General features: G+C 49.2%; 1 protein-coding gene across 1 annotated transcript in view; it reads right to left on the bottom strand.

Moving 5' to 3' along the window:
* The window catches only part of LOC137561360 (uncharacterized), a 122,987-nt gene that overhangs the window by 64,563 nt on the left and 35,845 nt on the right, over positions 1-22,579 (bottom strand). The window contains exon 3 of the mRNA XM_068272659.1: positions 10,753-10,827. Within this exon, the coding sequence (XP_068128760.1) occupies positions 10,753-10,827 (75 nt within the window). The remainder of the gene's footprint in view (positions 1-10,752; positions 10,828-22,579) is intronic.

Here is a 22,579-nt window from a genome sequence, read left to right as displayed (position 1 = left end):
TAGAATAGACTTTGTAGGTATGGCCCTCATACTACATGGAAGGGGGTAAAATTGGTCTGTGATCCTTCATTTTCCAAAGACTATGGTCTGATGTGTGTATGCACCCTGAGTGTGTGTGTGTGTGTGTGTGTGTGTGTGGGGGGGGGGGGGGGGGGGCGGTTGGTGGTACCGGGCCTAGGGCACTGGGAAGTCCAAATCCGGCCCTGGTTCTGACAGCCATGCAGCTTAGTACTGAGGAGGTTCATCTGTATTTCAGCTCATTGCTAATAGTATAGACACTTAATATTTACAATCTAGCTGTAACCAGGCTTGCTCAAATCCGATCCGGGAGATACCCGGATAGTTGCTATCAGGTAAGATTGACCCCCCCCGCACAGCTTGACTGGGAGATATCCGGATATCAACTATCCGGGTATCTCCCGGATTGGATTTGAGCAAGCCTAGCGGTAACATCCAGCAGTAGAGACGGTCAGTGAGATGCTGATATAGTCAGCTATCAGCTTGCATGAAAATGTAATGCAAAATGTATACAGCTCTAGTATAGCAAGTCTGCAAATGTCTTGAACTTGGCCATTCTCCTGATTGCTTTCCATATCCTTGCTGCTGATATTTTATGTACCTTGTCCTAGATGTACAGTGCTGCGACCTAGCACAGCACTGTACAGAGGAGATTCCTGACACTTAACTGTCCCTCCCGACAGCTCACAATCTAATCCCATATATAGGCTAATGCCTATATTTGTGTAGTGTAGTGCCCCAAGGCCACTGTCACCATCCGCCCCCTTCAGTATAGGTAGCGAGATGACCCCTCCCCCTTCCCTCCAGTATAGGTAGCCAGATGATCCCTCCCCCTTTGTATAGGTAGCCTGATGATCCCCCCAGTATAGGTAGCCAGATGACCATCCCCCCTTCCCTCCAGTATAGGTAGCCAGATGATCCCTCCCCCTTCGTATAGGTAGCCTGATGATCCCCCCAGTATAGGTAGCCAGATGACCCCTCCCCCCTTCCCTCCAGTATAGGTAGCCAGAGGATCCCTCCCCCTTCGTATAGGTAGCCTGATGATCCCCCCAGTATAGGTAGCCAGATGACCCCTCTTCCCTCCAGTATAGGTAGCCAGATGATCCCTCCCCCTTCGTATAGGTAGCCTGATGATCCCCCCAGTATAGGTAGCCAGATGACCCCTCCCCCCTTCCCTCCAGTATAGGTAGCCAGAGGATCCCTCCCCCTTCGTATAGGTAGCCTGATGATCCCCCCAGTATAGGTAGCCAGATGACCCCTCCCCTCTTCCCTCCAGTATAGGTAGCCAGATGATCCCTCCCCCTTCGTATAGGTAGCCTGATGATCCCCCCAGTATAGGTAGCCAGATGACCCCTCTTCCCTCCAGTATAGGTAGCCAGATGATCCCTCCCCCTTCGTATAGGTAGCCTGATGATCCCCCCAGTATAGGTAGCCAGATGACCCCTCCCCCCTTCCCTCCAGTATAGGTAGCCAGAGGATCCCTCCCCCTTCGTATAGGTAGCCTGATGATCCCCCCAGTATAGGTAGCCAGATGACCCCTCTTCCCTCCAGTATAGGTAGCCAGATGATCCCTCCCCCTTCGTATAGGTAGCCTGATGATCCCCCCAGTATAGGTAGCCAGATGACCCCTCCCCCCTTCCCTCCAGTATAGGTAGCCAGAGGATCCCTCCCCCTTCGTATAGGTAGCCTGATGATCCCCCCAGTATAGGTAGCCAGATGACCCCTCCCCTCTTCCCTCCAGTATAGGTAGCCAGATGATCCCTCCCCCTTCGTATAGGTAGCCTGATGATCCCCCCAGTATAGGTAGCCAGATGACCCCTCTTCCCTTCAGTATAGGTAGCCAGAGGATCCCTCCCCCTTCGTATAGGTAGCCTGATGATCCCCCCAGTATAGGTAGCCAGATGACCCCTCCCCCCTTCCCTCCAGTATAGGTAGCCAGAGGATCCCTCCCCCTTTGTATAGGTAGCCTGATGATCCCCCCAGTATAGGTAGCCAGATGACCCCTCCCCTCTTCCCTCCAGTATAGGTAGCCAGATGATCCCTCCCCCTTCGTATAGGTAGCCTGATGATCCCCCCAGTATAGGTAGCCAGATGACCCCTCCCCCCTTCCCTCCAGTATAGGTAGCCAGAGGATCCCTCCCCCTTCGTATAGGTAGCCTGATGATCCCCCCAGTATAGGTAGCCAGATGACCCCTCCCCTCTTCCCTCCAGTATAGGTAGCCAGATGATCCCTCCCCCTTCGTATAGGTAGCCTGATGATCCCCCCAGTATAGGTAGCCAGATGACCCCTCTTCCCTCCAGTATAGGTAGCCAGAGGATCCCTCCCCCTTCGTATAGGTAGCCTGATGATCCCCCCAGTATAGGTAGCCAGATGACCCCTCCCCCCTTCCCTCCAGTATAGGTAGCCAGAGGATCCCTCCCCCTTCGTATAGGTAGCCTGATGATCCCCCCAGTATAGGTAGCCAGATGACCCCTCCCCTCCAGTATAGGTAGCCAGAGGATCCCTCCCCCTTCGTATAGGTATGACCCCTTCATCTTTCCCTCTAGTATAGGTAGCCAGATGACTCCCTTAATCACTCCTTCCCCCTGTCCCCCCCCCCTTCAGTACAGGTAGCCAGCTTACCTTCACACCGCAGCAGCCATCAGTGTCACTCCTCCACTCGTCTCCAGTGCAGAAGTTTCCTCTTCCTTTCCGTCTCCAATGCTGCCCAAGTCCATAGCTGCCGGCCACAATGCAAACATGCACAGAGAGCAAGGTGGCCGCTGCACAGGCAGCTAGTAGCAGAGTACCACGGTCAGGCGATCACCTGATCTCCCTACATTGCAGCATTTGCAAGGTTGCAAATGCTTTACCAGTTTAGCCTGCTGCTTTGGTGCCCTTACTCCTGTAGAGTCCTAGGCCATGGCCTAGGTGGTCTTGGCCTAAATCCAGCCCTGGTAGTGCATGTATCGCAGTCAGGGGCTATTTTGGGGGCGGGATCAATGAAATATGGATTTAAAAATAATAATCTTTCATCAATGTAAAAAAAAAAAAAGCGCAGCAGCACCATTCAGGGACCACCATAAGAAAGCTCTATTGGTGTCAGGAAAAGGAAGGGAGATTCATTTGGGTGCTAAAGGGGCCCATACACTTACACGATTTTCCGCCGATATACAGCAGATTCGATCACTGTGAGATCACGCTGACCGAACAATCGATTTCCGTCCAAAATCGATCGTTCCCGTCGATCTGTCCGCGCGTAATCGGTTTCAGTGTAGACCGCCATTCGATCCCTCTTTGATCAGATTCGATCACAGAGGGATCTATCTGCTATCTACCGGCATCTGGCTTCACTCTGCTTCCTGTGACGTCACAGGAAGGAAGCAGAGAAGAGACGGCTGCCGGTACGTGTGGATCAATTATAAGGTGGCAGCCCGCTCAGCTGCGCACACTTTACTCTGCAAGCAGTGGGGACACAGGGGGCACATTCAGAGGGATGGAGGGAGGAATGTATATGATGCCGGCCCCACATTGCACATCCCACATCCACGCGGCTGGAGCCCTAATCATTTTTTCCGCCTCCCCTCCACCCTCACCCTCCTCCCCACCCTCCTCCCCACCCATGGGCAGGGTATATTGGTTATGTTTTAAAAGTTACCAAAGGACCAGTGCGGTTTTAATTAAAAGTGTCCTGCTTTCTCATTTCAAAATGTTGGCAGGTATGCATCACCAATAGAGTACTTGGGGTCCCATGTGAAACTGACACTGGTGCCCCAAGCTCCTTAGTTATGCCCCAGGATATGTGCGCATAATACCCTGCATTAAAAGACCACTATCGCAAAAAACGTAGGCTGTCAGAACTGGCAGGTTTGGGCCAGTCCATCTCCTCATGGGGGATTCTCATGGTTTTCTTTGTTTTCAACAGCATTTCCTGAACAGCAGTTTAACTGCCAAAATAGTAAGATACCAGCCAGCCTCCCTACTTACCTGCACACTATTTTACTACTACTACTAGTGGTCCTTTAAGGGATCCTGGTAATTCAGTGCCATGAACCTTAGGCCCCGTTTACACTTAATCATTTGGTGCGCATTTTTTTTTTCTTCTCCATAGCAGTGCATTGTGAAAAAGATTTCAGTTAAAACGCGTTAAAGAGAGTCTGAAGCGAGAATAAATCTCGCTTCAGACCTCATAGATAGCAGGGGCATGTGTGCCCCTGCTAAACCGCCGCTATCGCGCCGCTAAACGGGGGTCCCTTCACCCCCAAATCCCCTCGGTGCAGCGGGGGAGCTCTTCCTGGTTGGGGCAGGGCTAACCGCCGCAGCCCTGCCCCACGCGCGTCTGTCAGCGCGTATCTCCGCCTCTCCCCCGCCCCTCTCAGTCTTCTTTCACCGAGAGGGGCGGAAGAGAGGGGGCAATGCGCCGCTGATAGACGCGACTTGAGGCAGGGCTGCAGCCGTTAGCCCTGCCTCCGTGAGCGACCAAGTCTGCGACCAAGTGTTGCAGGGGGGGTTTTGAGGGTGAAGGGACCCCCGTTTAGCGGCGCAATAGCGGCGGTTTAGCAGGGGCACACATGCCCCTGCTAACTATGAGCTCTGAAGCGAGATTTATTCTCGCTTCAGAGTCTCTTTAAGTGTGAACTGTGCCTTTGTGAAACATGGGACTTACTTTGAAAATCAGTTGTCCTTTCAGTTATAACTGAGAGCAACTGATTAAGTGTAAATGGGGCCTAAGTGTCTTCTGTGTGCAACCATGGACCCGGATGAGTGCGGCACATGTGCGAATATGCTCATGCACAGAGGAAAAAAGCCATATACAAGCACTTTCATTCTGCTGGCTCTGCACACACTTTACTCAGACATGCGCGGTACGGACACTCCCATTCAGGGCCGCATTCACACTCTGAACAAACATATTCATCCCACTGGGTTGAATATGTTTAGAGGGAATCAGTGTTGAAGTGATATATATCGTGCAAAGATATGGGAAACCTCCCGACTATCCAGGGGCATCTATATATTTTTCACCACATTTCAGGATTGCTTTATGCCTTGTTCGCACAGTAGATGGTTCTTGGCCGAGGCAGATGGTCGGGCCTAACCCTTACACTACACGCGCCAGATGTTTTAAAGCACTTAACTTTACAAGTTTAGGAATGCACTGGGATTTCTGCCCTTTAGAGATTAAAAACCTGACTCTGCGTAAACAATGTAATTTTTCTTGGAACTTTTGCCATGGATTCCCGTCCGACATGCCACCATCCAGGTGTTTTGTGGTGAGAGACAGCTCCTATAGGTTATAGAACTCCCCTGGCCATTGAATTCCTTGGCGGTTCGCCCATCACTTGCTCACTGTCACAAGCCATCCGTATTTGTCAGGGTCCTATTGATCTTGGGACTGGTGATAGATAATCTCAGAGCAGGCCTGGAATTACATCACAGGAGCCCATAGGCACAGGTGATCTGGCACCCTACACTTGTCCATGAAACCACCTACCCCTGCCAAACCGCACTGCATGTGTGCTGGCTGTCCCAGCTTCCACCTACCCCCTACTTCCCCTATCGGGTGTAGGTAGCCACAGGTGCCTCTTAGAATCAGGTAATAAGAAGTACCCTCAACATTGATTAGCTTGAGGTGCCCCCAAGTATTAGGTAGGCAGCAGTGCTGCTCGGATACCCCTTTTCAAAATCCGGATTGGATTCGGATCTGGACACCCAGATATCCGATTCGGGTCGGATATCTGATTTCAAAATTTTCTGATCCAGATCCGAATCGGATATCTGACCTCAGTATCCGGAGTATCCGGGCAAATTCGGATATCCGGATAGAAAAACCAGAAGTGGCCTTTAAATTGCTGTAAAAATGTTTTTTTAGGATAAATGAGGCATGTAGCATCATTATTTTTTAAAGGGGAACACTAATTGATGATGTGGGGACTTAAAATCCCCCCTCCCCGCAAAAAAATGGCTGTCAATTAACATAAGGACTAGGTTCCAGACAGCGGTCGTGCAGCCCACATTGGCCTCAATTCACTAAGCTTAAAGAGGAACTCCAGTGAAAATAATTTAATATAAAAAGGTGCTTAATTTTTACAATAATTATGTATACATGATTTAGTCAGAGTTTGCTCATTGTAAAATCTTTCCTCTCCCAGATTCACATTCTGACATGTATTACATGGTGACATTGTTACTGTGGGCAGATTATGTAGCTGTTCTGGCTTTAACAGACAGCTATAAACAGCCATTTCCTGTGTGTGTCATTGTTACATTGTGGCAGTTTGCCCAGAGTACCGTACGGTACCAGAGCCTCTTGTGGGAGGGGTTTCAGCACAAAATCAGTCATACAGCGCCCCCTGATGGTCTGTTTGTGAAAATCATTATATTTTTCATGTAAAAGTGGGTATCAGCTACTGATTGGGATAAAGTTCAATTCTTGGTCGGAGTTTCTCTTTAACTCCTGTCTTTAATAACTCTTCTGAGCTGTTTTACAGTTATCACAATTATATCACCATGGTGATAACTAACTGTAAAACAGCTCAGAAGAGTTATTAAAGACAGGAGTTAAGCTTAGTGAATTGAGGCCATTGTGTCCAAAGTCCAACCGCACAACTGGGACATGGCAGTTTTCAGCCCAGACACCTCCAAAAATGACGCAGCAATTGTGTTTTGGGTTAAATATAGGTGGTATCAGCACAGCAGCAGTGGCCTGTGGTACCCTGGCGGTGTGAGCAGCACAGGCAGCAGGAGCAGGGCAATGCAGCAGGTGTAACGTCTGCCAGGAGCCTGCCGGACGTGTCACTTTGCACTTTGCATGTGGCACTTTGCACGTGGAACTTTGAACATGGCACTTGGCTAAGTGCAAAGTGCCAAGTGCCACGCTACATGTGCCAAGGGCCACATGCCAAGTGCCACGTGCTGAGTGACAGTCAGACAGCAGAGGAGACGACACTAACTTGTCACACTGGCACTGCTCAGCAGCACAGCAGTTCTGTAGTAAGCTACATCTACTAGCCTTGACTGCAGTACTACAGTACTAACTACACAATAACACAGTAATCCTATTCCCTAATCCCTAACCTATACTGTAGCTAGCTAAGGCTAATAGCTGGCCAGCAGGCAGCAGCTGGCCTGGTCTGTGCACAGCACACACACAGACACATAGCAGCTGCAGCAGTCCTGCAGCACACACTCTGACTGTCACACAATGAAATCAAGCTAATTAACAATATATAACAATAGTGTAGTGATAGTGAAGGGGTTAATCACTGAACAACAATGTCTCTCCCTTCTCTCACTAAGCAGGCAGAAGACAGACTGAGAACATGGCCGACGCGGCTGCCTTTTATAAGGGGGGGGTCCAGGAGGGAGTGCAGCCTGATTGGCTGCCATGTGTCTGCTCACTGTGATGTAGAAGGTCAAAGTTTAGCCTAATGACAAGGTATAGGGGGCGGGGCGAACGTACCCATATGTTCACGGTTCGCTGCGGACGCGAACAACGGAAGTCCGCGCGAACTAGTTTGTGGGCGAACCATTCGGGCCATCTCTATTGAGAATCTGTGGAGGGAGCTAAAGATCAGGGTGATGGCAAGAAGACCCTCCAACCTGAAAGATTTGGAGCTTATTGTAAAGATGAATGGGCAAAAATACCTGAGGAGACATGCAAAAAGCTGGTCTGCAATTATAGGAAGCGTTTGATTGCTGTAATAGCCAATAAAGGCTTTTCTATTGATTATTGAGAAGGGTATGAATAATTTTGGACTAGACACTTTTTGCTCAGATGTAAATAAAAGCTGAGAATTTTTTTTATTTTTTTTTGGGGGGGGGTTCACAATAATGCCTCTTGTCTTATTATCTTTTGGGAGACACCTATGTAGAGATGGTCAGAACGGTTTTCCCAGCGGGTATTACGCGCAGCTATCAGCTATCCACGCCCGTGGCGGGTAGTGGACACATGGCGCGTTCGACCCGCCTCCTATACCTCATTATTAGGTTAAACTTTGACCCTCTACATCACAGTCAGCAGACAAATGGCAGCAAATCGGGCTGCTCTCACCCTCGGACCCCCCCCCCCCCCTATAAAAACACAGCAACGTCGGCCATCTTCTCAATCTGCTGATCTTGCTATAGTGAGAGCAGGGAGAGCTTACTGGAGAGCAAGGGAAAGTGTTAGTTAGGCTGTTGCTAGCTTGCTCCTCGCTCAGTGTTGTTGCTGAAAGCACCCCACAAAAAGCTCTTTTGAGAGCTAATATTCTTCTGATCTGTTTTTTTATTTTGTGTGACCACCACAGACAGGCATTAGAGATACAGCCCTGTCACAACTGGGTGTAGTTGCTGTACTGTGCCAGGCCCATACTCTGTATTACCATTGCATATTTTTTCACTGTATTTGTGATTTAACTTACTAAAGCATAGCTGTCTTTCTGGGTGACACTGCATACTGTACATAGAGCCCACGGACAGTTGCCAGCCAGGCCAGCTGGGATTTGTAGTCCCACACAGCTACCTCAGCCCTACCATATGGGCTGGAAAACCGCCATCGCCTGCAATCTCACCATGTTGTGCACCAGTCCAGCACGGCCATCACTACGCAAACAGCTGTTTGCGGTGCGTTACACAGTGAGTTTGGTCTGTCAGTGTGAAGCAGTACACTACTTACACTACCTGATCCATGTATACACACGCAAGATGTTTTCAAGCACTTTATGCCTCCAATTTAGCAATACAATGTGATTTCTGCCCTTTAGGGATTATAACCCTGCTGTGCATCAAATCCGTAATTTTCCCCGGGACTTTTGGCGTGTATCCCACTCCGCCATGCCCCCCTCCAGGTGTTAGACCCCTTGAAACATCTTTTCCATCACTTTTGTGGCCGGAAACAGTGCTTGTAGTCAGTGATGCTGAAATCCGAACTTTGGGTGAATCCGGATAGTTGCTATCTGGATATCACCCAGTAAACCTGTGCGGGCTGGGCAGGTGGGGGGGTCAATCTTACCTCTCTGACGTCTTCTTTGTCCGTCCCTCGGTGCCTCCTATGATGCGTTCCACGTGCGTCACATGAGTACAAACACTTCCTCCTTCAACCCAGAAGGAGGAAGTGTTTGTAATCACATGACCGCCACTTGGATTGCATCGTGGGAGGCGCCGAGGGACGGACGAAGAAGACGGCAGACAGGTAAGCTTGACCCCCCCGCCCCCCGCCCACCCCGCACAGGTATCTGGGATTCACCCAAAGTTCGGATTTGAGCCTCACTGTTTGTAGTTTTTAAAGTTCACCTGCCCATTGAAGTCTATGGCTGTTCTCTGCGTTCGCTGGTTCACGGACTTTTGCGAAAGTTCGTGTCCGCGTTCCGTGGACCCAAAATCTGAGGTTTGAGCCATCTCTACACCTGTGTCATTTCCCGGCAAAAAAATTACTTGCTGGTTGAAAAAAAGTAAATTTAAGACAAAATTTGCCACTGATATGAATAATTATGGGCAGCACTGTGTATATATATATATATATATATATATATATATATATATATATATATATATATATATATATATACACATATACATATACATATATACATATATACATATATATATATATATATATATATATATATATATATATATATATATATATATATATATATATATATACATACACACACACACACACACACACTATCTGATGGCCTGGCATTGCCCGGGTATGTATTTGATGTATACAATTATTCAATGACCTAGTTTGTGAGCTTTGCGGTCTTTGGCAACAATAATTTGCATTGAGGCTAAGTTCACAGTGGGACGTTAAAGTCGCGCGTTAAACGAAAAATCAATGCCCTGTTCACAGTGCACACGTTGCGTTGGTGTCTAACGCTGCACGTTAAGTAAAAGTGCTGCATGCTGTGCGTTATACACGTTATTAGCTGCGTTGGACTGTTTGCACATGCTCAGTAATGACTTGGAAGCATACTTTTCATTGCCTGTATTTTTTACTGTATCTGCTGTATGCGACGGTAATGCTGCGTTGCCTCTTTTTGGGAGCGTTGCGTTGTAAGCTTAACGTCGCATCAAAAAGCAACGTCCCACTGTGAATCTAGCCTGAAACAAAACAAATATGATTGGCTGTAGCTCCACCCCCATTTTCTGAATTTGAACCCCAGTCACCCAATGACCAACTGTACCAGGTTTGAGGCATGTGCCATTAACAGTGCAAGAATGGCAGCAATGAAATATTCCCCTTGAAAATTAATAGATACATTTTGATTGGCTTTTGTAAGCTCCACCCTCTTTTTCTGAATATTAATCCCTGTCACCCAGTATCCAGCTGTGCAAAGTTTGAGAACCCTGCCATTAACAGTGAAGAAGGGCTGCAGTTTACATTTTCCCAGGGAAATATGTTTTTGGCTCCACCCACTTTTTGTAACCTGGACACACAGTCACTCAATGACCAAGTTTTGAGCTTTCAGGTTCCTGGCATCAAAATTGTGTGAATGGAAGCAGTTTATTCAGAAAAACAATCTGATTGGTTGTTTGTGGCTCAGTCTTTTTAGTGATTGATTGTAGCGGGTTTGAGGCCTCTGCCATTACAGTGAAATTTGTATTTGTCTCCGCCTTTTTGGTTATGGGGATGAAAAGTATCCTATATGTTATTCCAGGTAATGTACTGTGTGTGTGCAAAATGTCATTCAAATTCGTTCAGCCATTGTTGTGTGATTGAGTAACAAACATCCAAACTTTCCCATTTATAATATTAGTGAGATTACCTGTACTGTATTCTCTTTCACCACCACTACTATCATTGTCTGTTATCCCGTCCAGGGTTGTGTTATCTGTTGACTCTATATAAATCAAATAAAGAATAATAATTAACTATTGCATTGTGGATGATTCAATTTAAATGTACTATAAATATTACTGTACTTTACTTATAAAACACTAGCCGATGGCCCGGCGTTGCCCGGGTATGTATTTGGGTGGTGTTGGCTCCGCCCACTTTTTATAACCCTAAGGCCCCTTTCACACTTGCAGTTCGAGTCCGCAAGTGTCCGAGGGTCCGGGGGCCGCAAAGAGACCGTACGGGTCTCTGCAGTGGCCACAAGTTGCCACAAGTTGCGGATCCGGAATGTATCAGTTCCAGCTACAATAAAGTAGCCGGAACTAGATACATTGCAGTGCCAGAAAGGCACTGCAAGCATGGGGGATACCGGCATGTAGTCCGGGCCCCCAAGTGGCATAGGACCGGTGCTGGATGCATCCGGTCCTATTGCCAGTGTGATGAGAAACGTCCGTTTCTCATTGCACAGCATGGCCGCATGTTCGGGTCAGGATCCGGCCCGAAAAATAGCGCATGTTGGGAAAGTGCCCGGAGTCCGGATCCGATCCGGCTCCATTCTGTACGGAACGGACGCATGTGTACGTCCGCATAGACTTTACATTGCTATGCGGAACGTATGTTCCGTTTGTACAGTATACGGTCCGGATCCGACCCGGCGAATCCGGACAGCGAACGCTAATGTGAACCAGGCCTTACAGATAATTGCTCAGTGACCAAGTTTGTGAGCTTTGCGGTCTTTGGCATCAATAATTTGCATTGAAATGAAACAAATCTAATTGGCTGTGGCTCCACCCCCTTTTATTGAATTTGAACCCCAGTCACTCAATGACCAACTGTAGCAGGTTTGAGGCCTGTGCCATTAACAGTGCAAGAATGGCAGCAATTAAATATTCCCCTTGAAAATCAGTAGGTGAATTGTGATTGGCTTTTGTAGACTCCCCCTGTGCAAAGTATGGGAACCCTGCCAATGTAAGTGTAAGAATGGCTACAGTTTACATTTTCCCAGTGGAAGTTGTATTTGGCTCCGCCCCCTTTTTGGTTATGGGAATAAAAAGTATCCTATATGTTATTCCAGGTAATGTACTATGTGTGTGCCAAATTCCATTCACATCCGATCAGCCATTGTTGCGTGATCGAGTAACAAACATCCAAACATCCAAACTTTCCCATTTATATTATTAGTGATATTGCTGTACCATAATTATGGCTTGATTCACAAAGCAGTAATAACTGTTATCACGTGCAAAATTTCGCGTTCACGCAATAACGCAATTTTTTTGCGCTTTAATGTTCCGCGTTCGTGCGATAAATTTGCATTACTTTTGCACGCAATGACCGTTTTTTTCTGTGCGAAAACCGTTTTTCCGGCCGAAAACGCGCTAAAGCGCGCGCAAAGCACTTTTTCACAGCCATGATAACAGTTATTACTGCTTTGTGAATCAAGCCCTTAGCGTCTCTTCCTTTAGATTTAGGTCCAAAAGTGGTGACCAGTAGAGATGACCCAAACAGTTTGTCGGTGGACAGTTCCCGGCAAACTTGGGCTGTTTGCCATTCGCACCTAACACAAAATGTTTTTAAAAATTTTACATTAAAGTCAATCGCCGCTGACTTTGAGTGGTTAATAGCAAAACCTGAAAAACCAAATTTGTAGGGTATGTTAAAGTGAACCTCCGGACTAAAAATCAACTCAGCAGCACTGAAAAGGCTTGGTGGTTCTTTAACAGTTTCACAGCATCAGAACTTTGTTTCCCTTATACAAGCCTCATTTTTAGCTGCACAGAAGAAAACTGCCCGGGCAGTTTTCCCCTTATGCTGTGCAAAGCATGGTGGGATTTCTGATGTTGTTGTTCTCTTTCTGCTGTTTTGGTGCAATTTTTTTTTTTTATATTTTGAATTTGACATTTGAAGCCTAGCGCATGTAGCTGGGAGGGGTTATCAGGACACAGGACAGTTGGAACTGTGTCTCATGCTCCCTGTCACCTCCTTTCAACTAAAAAGATGGGTGCCCCCATTAAATCACAAACATTTGCCTGTTCTTTTAAAATAGGGAGGGTACAAGATTATATTACCTATCTATTCTAATTAACATATCTAATGTAACTTAATAACAGTATGTTTGTTTAGGCTGCAGTTCCCCTTTAAGGAGGACAATGGGAACAAAAGGGAAAAAATCAAGATCTTATAATTTTGGAGAAAACTGATTTTAAAATTCTGAAAAAAGTACCGTATATACTCGCATATAAGCCGACCCGCATATAAGCCGACCCCCAACTTTTACCTGAAAAACCAGGGAAAAATGATTGACCCCCATATAAGCCGGGGGTAGGAAATGCTGGCCGCCTTATTCCCCTAGTGTGTCCCAGTATAGCTAGTAAAGTGCCCAGTATAGGTAGGTAGTGCACCAGTATAGCTAGTATAGTGCCCAGTATAGCTATTATAGTGCTCAGTATAGCTAGTAAAGTGCCCCAGTATAGCTAGTATAGTGCCCAGTATAGCTAGTATAGTGCTCAGTCTAGCTAGTATAGTGCTCAGTTTAGCTAGTATAGTGCTCAGTATAGCTAGTATAGTGCTCAGTTTAGCTAGTAATGTGCCCCAGTTTAGCTAGTATAGCGCTCAGTATGGCTAGTAATGTGCCCCAGTTTAGCTAGTATAGTGCTCAGTATAGCTAGTAATGTGCCCCAGTTTAGCTAGTATAGTGCTCAGTGTAGCTAGTAATGTGCCCCAGTTTAGCTAGTATAGCGCTCAGTATAGCTAGTAATGTGCCCCAGTTTAGCTAGTATAGTGCTCAGTATAGCTAGTAATGTGCCCCAGTTTAGCTAGTATAGCGCTCAGTATAGCTAGTAATGTGCCCCAGTTTAGCTAGTATAGTGCTCAGTATAGCTAGTAATGTGCCCCAGTTTAGCTAGTATAGTGCTCAGTATAGCTAGTAATGTGCCCCAGTTTAGCTAGTATAGTGCCCCAGTTTAGCTAGTATAGTGCTCAGTATACCTAGTATAGTGCTCAGTATAGCTAGTATAGTGCTCAGTATAGCTAGTAATGTGCCCCAGTTTAGCTAGTATAGCGGACAGTATAGCTAGCTGGTCCGCTCCGCCCACGGCCGCTGCTATTACCTTTCCGTATCTTCTATTCCCCTCTCCGTGCTTGTAAACATCCACAGCAGCGCGCCCGGCGCTGCTACTGTGACGAGCGGCGAGCCAGGAAAGAGCGGTTCCCATAGTAACAGGACGCTCTTTCCTGCCTCCTGCCTCGTCACAGTAGCAGCGCCGGGCGCGCTGCTGTGGATGTTTACAAGCACGGAGAGGGGACTAGAAGATGCGGAAAGGTAATAGCAGCGGCGGCGGCCTTGGGGGGAGCGGGGGACCCGCGGACCAGTGGAGGGGGGGGACCCGCGGACCAACATGACTCGCATACAAGCCGACCCCCCAACTTTTGGCCCCCTTTTTGGGGGTCAAAAATTCGGCTTGTATGCGAGTATATACGGTATATATTTAAATGAGGTAAGTGACAGATGATGTATCAATGTAACGGTAATGTAAAGTTACATGTATCAAAAGAAAGAGCAGTGAATTTCATGTCCTGTTTCCAGGGAGTCCGGACCCCCTAGAAACCCCATGGAAGTGGAAACCCTTTGGCCAGGAATTGTTATACAGCCACAATATGATATGGCTGTATAAGGATCCCTGCCAACTTTACCAATTTTTTAGACCATTTTTTTTGTTCAGAGTGTGGGAGATGTAAAAAAATAATGACATGGGGCCCCCCGCTACAAGGCCCTTTAACCCCTAGATTGCCAGAATGTGGAGCCCAGGCAGCGTGGGGCTTTGCACCCTGAGCTATACAAGCCCACATGGTTCATGGTATGGTGGGGGGCTCCAGGGGGGAGGGGCGGCCTAACCTACCCCTCTCCCCAGAGCCCTTGTCCAATCCATGTACAAGGGGCAATTTCCCTCCTCCGGTGCTCCAAGAGGAGGTGGAGTCGACGACTCCCTGGGGGAGTTCATGGTGGCATCTGCCGCAGCTCTAGCAGCTATCCTTAGTATAGCTAGAGCTCTGCTCCATCCTCCCTCCTGAGCAGCTCCTGCTCTCCTCCCCGCCCACCAGTGCCGGTTTAAGGGGTCCTGGGGCAGCGGGGCCCTGAGGCAAACTGAAGAGCAGGCCCCTCTGCTCGAATTCCATGCCCCCCCTGCTGCCATTACTATACTGCTCTCAGGGGTCCCTGAATGCTCTAGAATGTACTCTAGCCATGTTGGCCTCAATTCCAGTAGCTGTGTGAGGTAAATATTTTTGTAGGTAAAATACCTCATGAGGTATGTTCCTCTTTTTTTTTTTTAGCAATTCTGAAAGATTTTTCTCCATTTCTGAACATGAGGTACAGCATGAGATAAATGCATAAAGTGAGGTAAAGCATGAGGTATTTTGCGGTAAGCATGCAGTAAATAAATAATAGTAGTCTTTCATTCTCTTCCATAACTTAGGATAGTCTTTGGAAGATGTTTTTTTTTTTTTTCTTTCTTTGAGGGGGGGGGGGGGGGGAGGGGGGTGTATTTGATTATGTAGCACTAGCAACCTATGAATAGTATATCCCTTATAAAGCAGAAATCTAGTTAATATTTTGAGTTTTATTTCTACTATTCTTTTCTATTATACAGCCTGAATAGGAACAACACTAAAACAGCAATAAGAACTCCACTAAAAACTGCAAAATGCCTACAAATTGACTTTACCTCCAGGTACAGGCAGGTCTTAAAGGGAACCTAAACTGAGAAGGCTGTGGATCTTTCCTTTTAAAATACTACCACTTGCCTGACTCTCCCGCTGATCCTGTGCCTCTAATACTTTTAGCCACAGTCCCTGAACAAGCATGCAGATCAGGTGCTCTGACTGAAGTCAGACTGGATTAGCTGCATGCTTGTTTCAGGTGTGTGATTCAGCTCTACTGCAGCCAAAGAGATCAGCAGGACAGCCAGGCAACTGGTATTGTTTAAAAGGAGACATCCATATCCCTCTCAGTTTAGGTTCCCTTTAAACCGATCTGTAAGTTATGTGCTAACCCCCTAATTTCCATGAGGATAGCTATTTTCTGTAAAATGAATGCAAATTATCTCGTGAATTACCTCATAATTTACCTCATGAGGTAAAACGTGATTAAAATCTACCAGAGTTGCGAAATGTCATCAGGGCCGGCCTTTGATATGAGCGACCGGAGCGGTCACTCAGGGCGCCAGCTCTCCCTGCATCCTCTCTGTCTGTAATTAGAGCAGGACTGCAAATGCGGACAATCGGTGGCCATTTTCTTGTAGCCCTGCTCTAACTACAGATGGAGTGGAGGCGGGGATAGAAGTGTGATGTCGGTGCTGGAGCGTGGAAATCAGGTGAGTCAGTCTCTGCCCGGCCCGCTGCAGCAGAAGGGGGGGGGGGTTGACTGGGGGCATACTACCTACACTGGGGCATACTACCTACACTGGGGCATACTACCTACACTGGGGCATACTACCTACACTGGGGCATACTACCTACACTGGGGCATACTACCTACACTGGGGCCATACTATCTACACTGGGGGCATACTATCTACACTACCTACACTGGGGGCATACTATCTACACTACCTACACTGGGGGCATACTACCTACACTGGGGCATACTACCTACACTGGGGGCAGCTATGCTACTACACTGGGGCATACTACCTACACTGGGGCATACTACCTACACTGGGGGGCAGCTATGCTACTACACTGGGGCATACTACCTACACTGGGGCATACTACCTACACTGGGGGCACACTACCTACACTGGGGCATACTACCTACACTGGGGGCATACTACCTACACTACCTACACTGGGGGCATACTACCTACACTGGGGGCATACTATCTACACTACCTACACTGGGGGCATACTATCTACACTACCTACACTGGGGGCATACTATCTACACTACCTACACTGGGGGCATACTACCTACACTGGGGCATACTACCTACACTGGGGCATACTATCTACACTGGGGGCAGCTATGCTACTACACTGGGGCATACTACCTACACTGGGGCATACTACCTACACTGGGGGCACACTACCTACACTGGGGGCACACTACCTACACTGGGGCATACTACCTACACTGGGGGCATACTACCTACACTGGGGCATACTACCTACACTGGGGCATACTACCTACACTGGGGCATACTACCTACACTGGGGGCATACTACCTACACTGGGGCATACTACCTACACTGGGGCATACTACCTACACTGGGGGCATACTATCTACACTGGGGGCATACTACCTACACTGGGGCATACTACCTACACTGGGGCATACTACCTACACTGGGGGCATACTATCTACACTACCTACACTGGGGGCATACTACCTACACTACCTACACTGGGGGCATACTACCTACACTGGGGGCATACTACCTACATTTGGGGCATACTACCTAAACTGAGGGCATACTACCTACACTGGGGGCATACTACCTACACTGGGGCATACTACCTACACTTGGGGCATACTACCTACACTGGGGGCATACTACCTACACTGGGGGCATACTACCTACACTGGGGGCATACTACCTACACTGGGGGCAGCTATGCTACTACACTGGGGGCATACTATCTACACTGGGGGCATACTACCTACACTGGGGCATACTACCTACACTTGGGGCATACTACCTACACTGGGGGCATACTACCTACACTGGGGGCATACTACCCACACTGGGGGCAGCTATGCTACTACACTGGGGGCATACTACCTACACTGGGGCATACTACCTACACTGGGGGCAGCTATGCTACTACACTGGGGCCATACTACCTACACTGGGGGCATACTACCTACACTGGGGCCATACTACCTACACTGGGGGCATACTACCTACACTGGGGGCATACTACCTACACTACCTACACTGGGGGCATACTACCTACACTGGGGGCACACTACCTACACTGGGGCATACTACCTACACTGGGGGCATACTACCTACACTGGGGCATACTACCTACACTGGGGCATACTACCTACACTGGGGGCATACTACCTACACTGGGGGCATACTACCTACACTGGGGCATACTACCTACACTGGGGGCATACTATCTACACTGGGGGCATACTACCTACACTGGGGGCATACTACCTACACTGGGGCATACTACCTACACTGGGGCATACTACCTACACTGGGGGCATACTATCTACACTACCTACACTGGGGGCATACTACCTACACTACCTACACTGGGGGCATACTACCTACACTGGGGGCATACTACCTACACTACCTACACTGGGGGCATACTACCTACACTGGGGGCATACTACCTACATTTGGGGCATACTACCTAAACTGAGGGCATACTACCTACACTGGGGGCATACTACCTACACTGGGGCATACTACCTACACTTGGGGCATACTACCTACACTGGGGGCATACTACCTACACTGGGGGCATACTACCTACACTGGGGGCATACTACCTACACTGGGGGCAGCTATGCTACTACACTGGGGGCATACTATCTACACTGGGGGCATACTACCTACACTGGGGCATACTACCTACACTTGGGGCATACTACCTACACTGGGGGCATACTACCTACACTGGGGGCATACTACCCACACTGGGGGCATACTACCCACACTGGGGGCAGCTATGCTACTACACTGGGGGCATACTACCTACACTGGGGGCATACTACCTACACTGGGGCATACTACCTACACTGGGGGCAGCTATGCTACTACACTGGGGCCATACTACCTACACTGGGGGCATACTACCTACACTGGGGGCATACTACCTACACTGGGGCCATACTACCTACACTGGGGGCATACTACCTACACTGGGGGCATACTACCTACACTACCTACACTGGGGGCATACTACCTACACTGGGGGCATACTACCTACATTTGGGGCATACTACCTAAACTGAGGGCATACTACCTACACTGGGGGCATACTACCTACACTGGGGCATACTACCTACACTTGGGGCATACTACCTACACTTGGGGCATACTACCTACACTGGGGGCATACTACCTACACTGGGGGCATACTACCTACACTGGGGGCATACTACCTACACTGGGGGCAGCTATGCTACTACACTGGGGGCATACTATCTACACTGGGGGCATACTACCTACACTGGGGCATACTACCTACACTGGGGGCATACTACCTACACTGGGGCCATACTACCTACACTGGGGGCATACTACCTACACTGGGGGCATACTACCTACACTACCTACACTGGGGGCATACTACCTACACTGGGGGCATACTACCTACATTTGGGGCATACTACCTAAACTGAGGGCATACTACCTACACTGGGGGCATACTACCTACACTGGGGCATACTACCTACACTTGGGGCATACTACCTACACTTGGGGCATACTACCTACACTTGGGGCATACTACCTACACTGGGGGCATACTACCTACACTTGGGGCATACTACCTACACTGGGGGCATACTACCTACACTGGGGGCAGCTATGCTACTACACTGGGGGCATACTATCTACACTGGGGGCATACTACCTACACTGGGGCATACTACCTACACTTGGGGCATACTACCTAAACTGGGGGCATACTACCTAAACTGGGGGCATACTACCTACACTGGGGGCATACTACCCACACTGGGGGCAGCTATGCTACTACACTGGGGGCATACTACCTACACTGGGGGCATACTACCTACACTGGGGGCATACTACCTACACTGGGGGCAGCTATGCTACTACACTGGGGCCATACTACCTACACTGGGGGCAACTATGCTACTACACTGGGGGCAACTATACTACCTACACTGGGGCAGCTATGCTACCTATATGGGGCAACTACACTACCTACACTAGGGTCAACTATGCTACCTATATGGGGACAACTATGCTACTTACACTGGGGGCAACTATACTAGCTACTTATACTAGGGCAACTATACTACCTATACTGAGGGCTACTATACTAGCTACCTTTACTGTGGCAACTATACTACCTATGCTTGGCTGCCTCCCTCCTTTAGCACAACATTTTTACGCGTTAGTGGTGCAATGCATACAAATTTACGCATGGCACCACTAAACGCGTAAAATGCATGTGTTAATGTTCCTGCACTAGTGGGGATGCGTAAAAATGTACGCAATGAGGCTCGCCGACCTCCAAGGTCAGCAAGCTGCCAGCGGGGGACTGGAGCAGCAGTGAGTGACTACGAGGACACAGGATGGCTGCAGGGGGCTGGTAGAAGCAGAACTAGCTGGTGGTGGGGGACTGGAGCAGCAGTGAGTGACTACGAGGACACAGGATGGCTGCATGGGGCTGGTAGAAGCAGAACTAGCTGGCGGCGGGGGACTGGAGCAGCAGTGAGTGACTACGAGGGCACAGGATGGCTGCATGGGGCTGGTAGAAGCAGAACTAGCTGGTGGCGGGGGGACTGGAGCAGCAGTGAGTGACTACGAGGGCACAGGATGGCTGCAGGGGGCTGGTAGAAGCAGAACTAGCTGGTGGAGGGGGACTGGAGCAGCAGTGAGTGACTACGAGGGCACAGGATGGCTGCATGCAGCTGGTAGAAGCAGAACTAGCTGGTGGCGGGGGACTGGATCAGCAGTGAGTGACTACGAGGGCACAGGATGGCTGCATGCAGCTGGTAGAAGCAGAACTAGCTGGTGGCGGGGGACTGGAGCAGCAGTGAGTGACTACGAGGGCACAGGATGGCTGCATGGGGCTGGTAGAAGCAGAACGAGCTGGGGGCGGGGACTGGAGCAGCAGTGAGTAACTACGAGGGCACAGGATGGCTGCATGGGGCTGGTAGAAGCAGAACTAGCTGGGGGCGGGGGACTGGAGCAGCAGTGAGTGACTACGAGGGCACAGGATGGCTGCAGGGGGCTGGTAGAAGCAGAACTAGCTGGTGGCGGGGGACTGGAGCAGCAGTGAGTGACTACGAGGGCACAGGATGGCTGCATGGGGCTGGTAGAAGCAGAACTAGCTGGCGGAGGGGGACTGGAGCAGCAGTGAGTGACTACGAGGGCACAGGATGGCTGCATGGGGCTGGTAGAAGCAGAACTAGCTGGCAGCGGGGGACCAGAGGATTAGTGAGTGACTGCGAGGGCACAGGATGGCTGCATGGGGCTGGTAGAAGCAGAACTAGCTGGCGGAGGGGGACTGGAGCAGCAGTGAGTGACTACGAGGACACAGGATGGCTGCATGGGGCTGGTAGAAGCAGAACTAGCTGGTGGCGGAGGGGGACTGGAGCAGCAGTGAGTGACTACGAGGGCACAGGATGGCTGCATGGGGCTGGTAGAAGCAGAACTAGCTGGCGGAGGGGGACTGGAGCAGCAGTGAGTGACTACGAGGGCACAGGATGGCTGCATGGGGCTGGTAGAAGCAGAACTATCTGGCGGCGGGGGACTGGAGCAGCAGTGAGTGACTACGAGGGCACAGGATGGCTGCATGGGGCTGGTAGAAGCAGAACTAGCTGGTGGCGGGGGACTGGAGCAGCAGTGAGTGACTACGAGGGCACAGGATGGCTGCATGGGGCTGGTAGAAGCAGAACTAGCTGGCGGAGGGGGACTGGAGCAGCAGTGAGTGACTACGAGGGCACAGGATGGCTGCATGGGGCTGGTAGAAGCCCCAGGTAAGTGCCTGGACCTTCCCTTTAAAGCACTTTAGGCCTACTATGTACCCCTATACTCATTTCTCCTGAGGAGGGGGCGAGCATCTGGGGTCCCCTTCTTAAAGGGGTCTCCCAGATGCCACCATGAACACCCCTAGGGTATTGTCAGCTCCACATCCTCCTGGGGCACCAGAGGTAGGGAAGAGCCCCTTGTCCATGGATTGGACAAGGGCCCCAGGGGGAGGGGGAGATTTTGCTGCCCCTCTCCCCAAAAGCCTCCGCATAGCATGGACCATGCAGGCTGGTAAAGCTCAGGGTGCGAAGTCTCATGCGGTCGGGGCTCCGCATTCTGGCTATCTCCGCCTGCATGGGGGACAAGGGCTCGGGAAGGGGGGCCCAATGTCATTTTTTTATTTTCCACACTCTGAACATATAAAAAAATAAATACATTTATATACAGATTGGTGCATTATCTGTCATTTAACTGCATTTAAAAAAAGACCTAACTAACATAGATTTCTCTGAAAACTACAAGGTCTTTTTGAATTTTATTTTCCTCTTGTTCCCACTGTCCTCCATAAAGGAAACCTAAATGGAGAGTGATATGGATGTTTCCTTTTAAACAATACTAGTTGCCTGGCAGTCCAGCTGATCTTTGTGACTGCAATAGTGTCTGAATCACACCCTAAAAGAAGCATGCAGCTAATCCAGTCTGACTTCAGTCAGAGCACCTGATCTGCATGCTTGTTCCGGGGCTGTGGCTAAAAGTATTAGAGACACAGGATTAGCAGGAAAGCCAGGCAACTGGTATTATTTTAAAAGGGAAGATCCATTTTCTTCTCAGTTTAGGTTCCCTTTAGGCTACTTGCACACTAAGACGTTGCGTTAGGTGCCACGTTAAGGTCGCATAACGTGCCCCTAACGCAATGCCTGGTGCTCTTCGATGTGGACGTCAGAGTGAGCCACGTTGTGCAGCTCACTCTGGCGTCCGTGATGCCGTGATGCGTACTCTTGTGCGCATGCGGCATCACGTGGTCCCGCTGGCCAATCACCGCACAGAGCGGCCGCTCCAGGAAG

Source organism: Hyperolius riggenbachi, chromosome 1, assembly GCF_040937935.1.
Source record: "Hyperolius riggenbachi isolate aHypRig1 chromosome 1, aHypRig1.pri, whole genome shotgun sequence".
NCBI classification, from domain to species: Eukaryota; Metazoa; Chordata; class Amphibia; order Anura; family Hyperoliidae; genus Hyperolius; species Hyperolius riggenbachi.
This window is presented reverse-complemented; position numbering and strand designations above follow the sequence as displayed.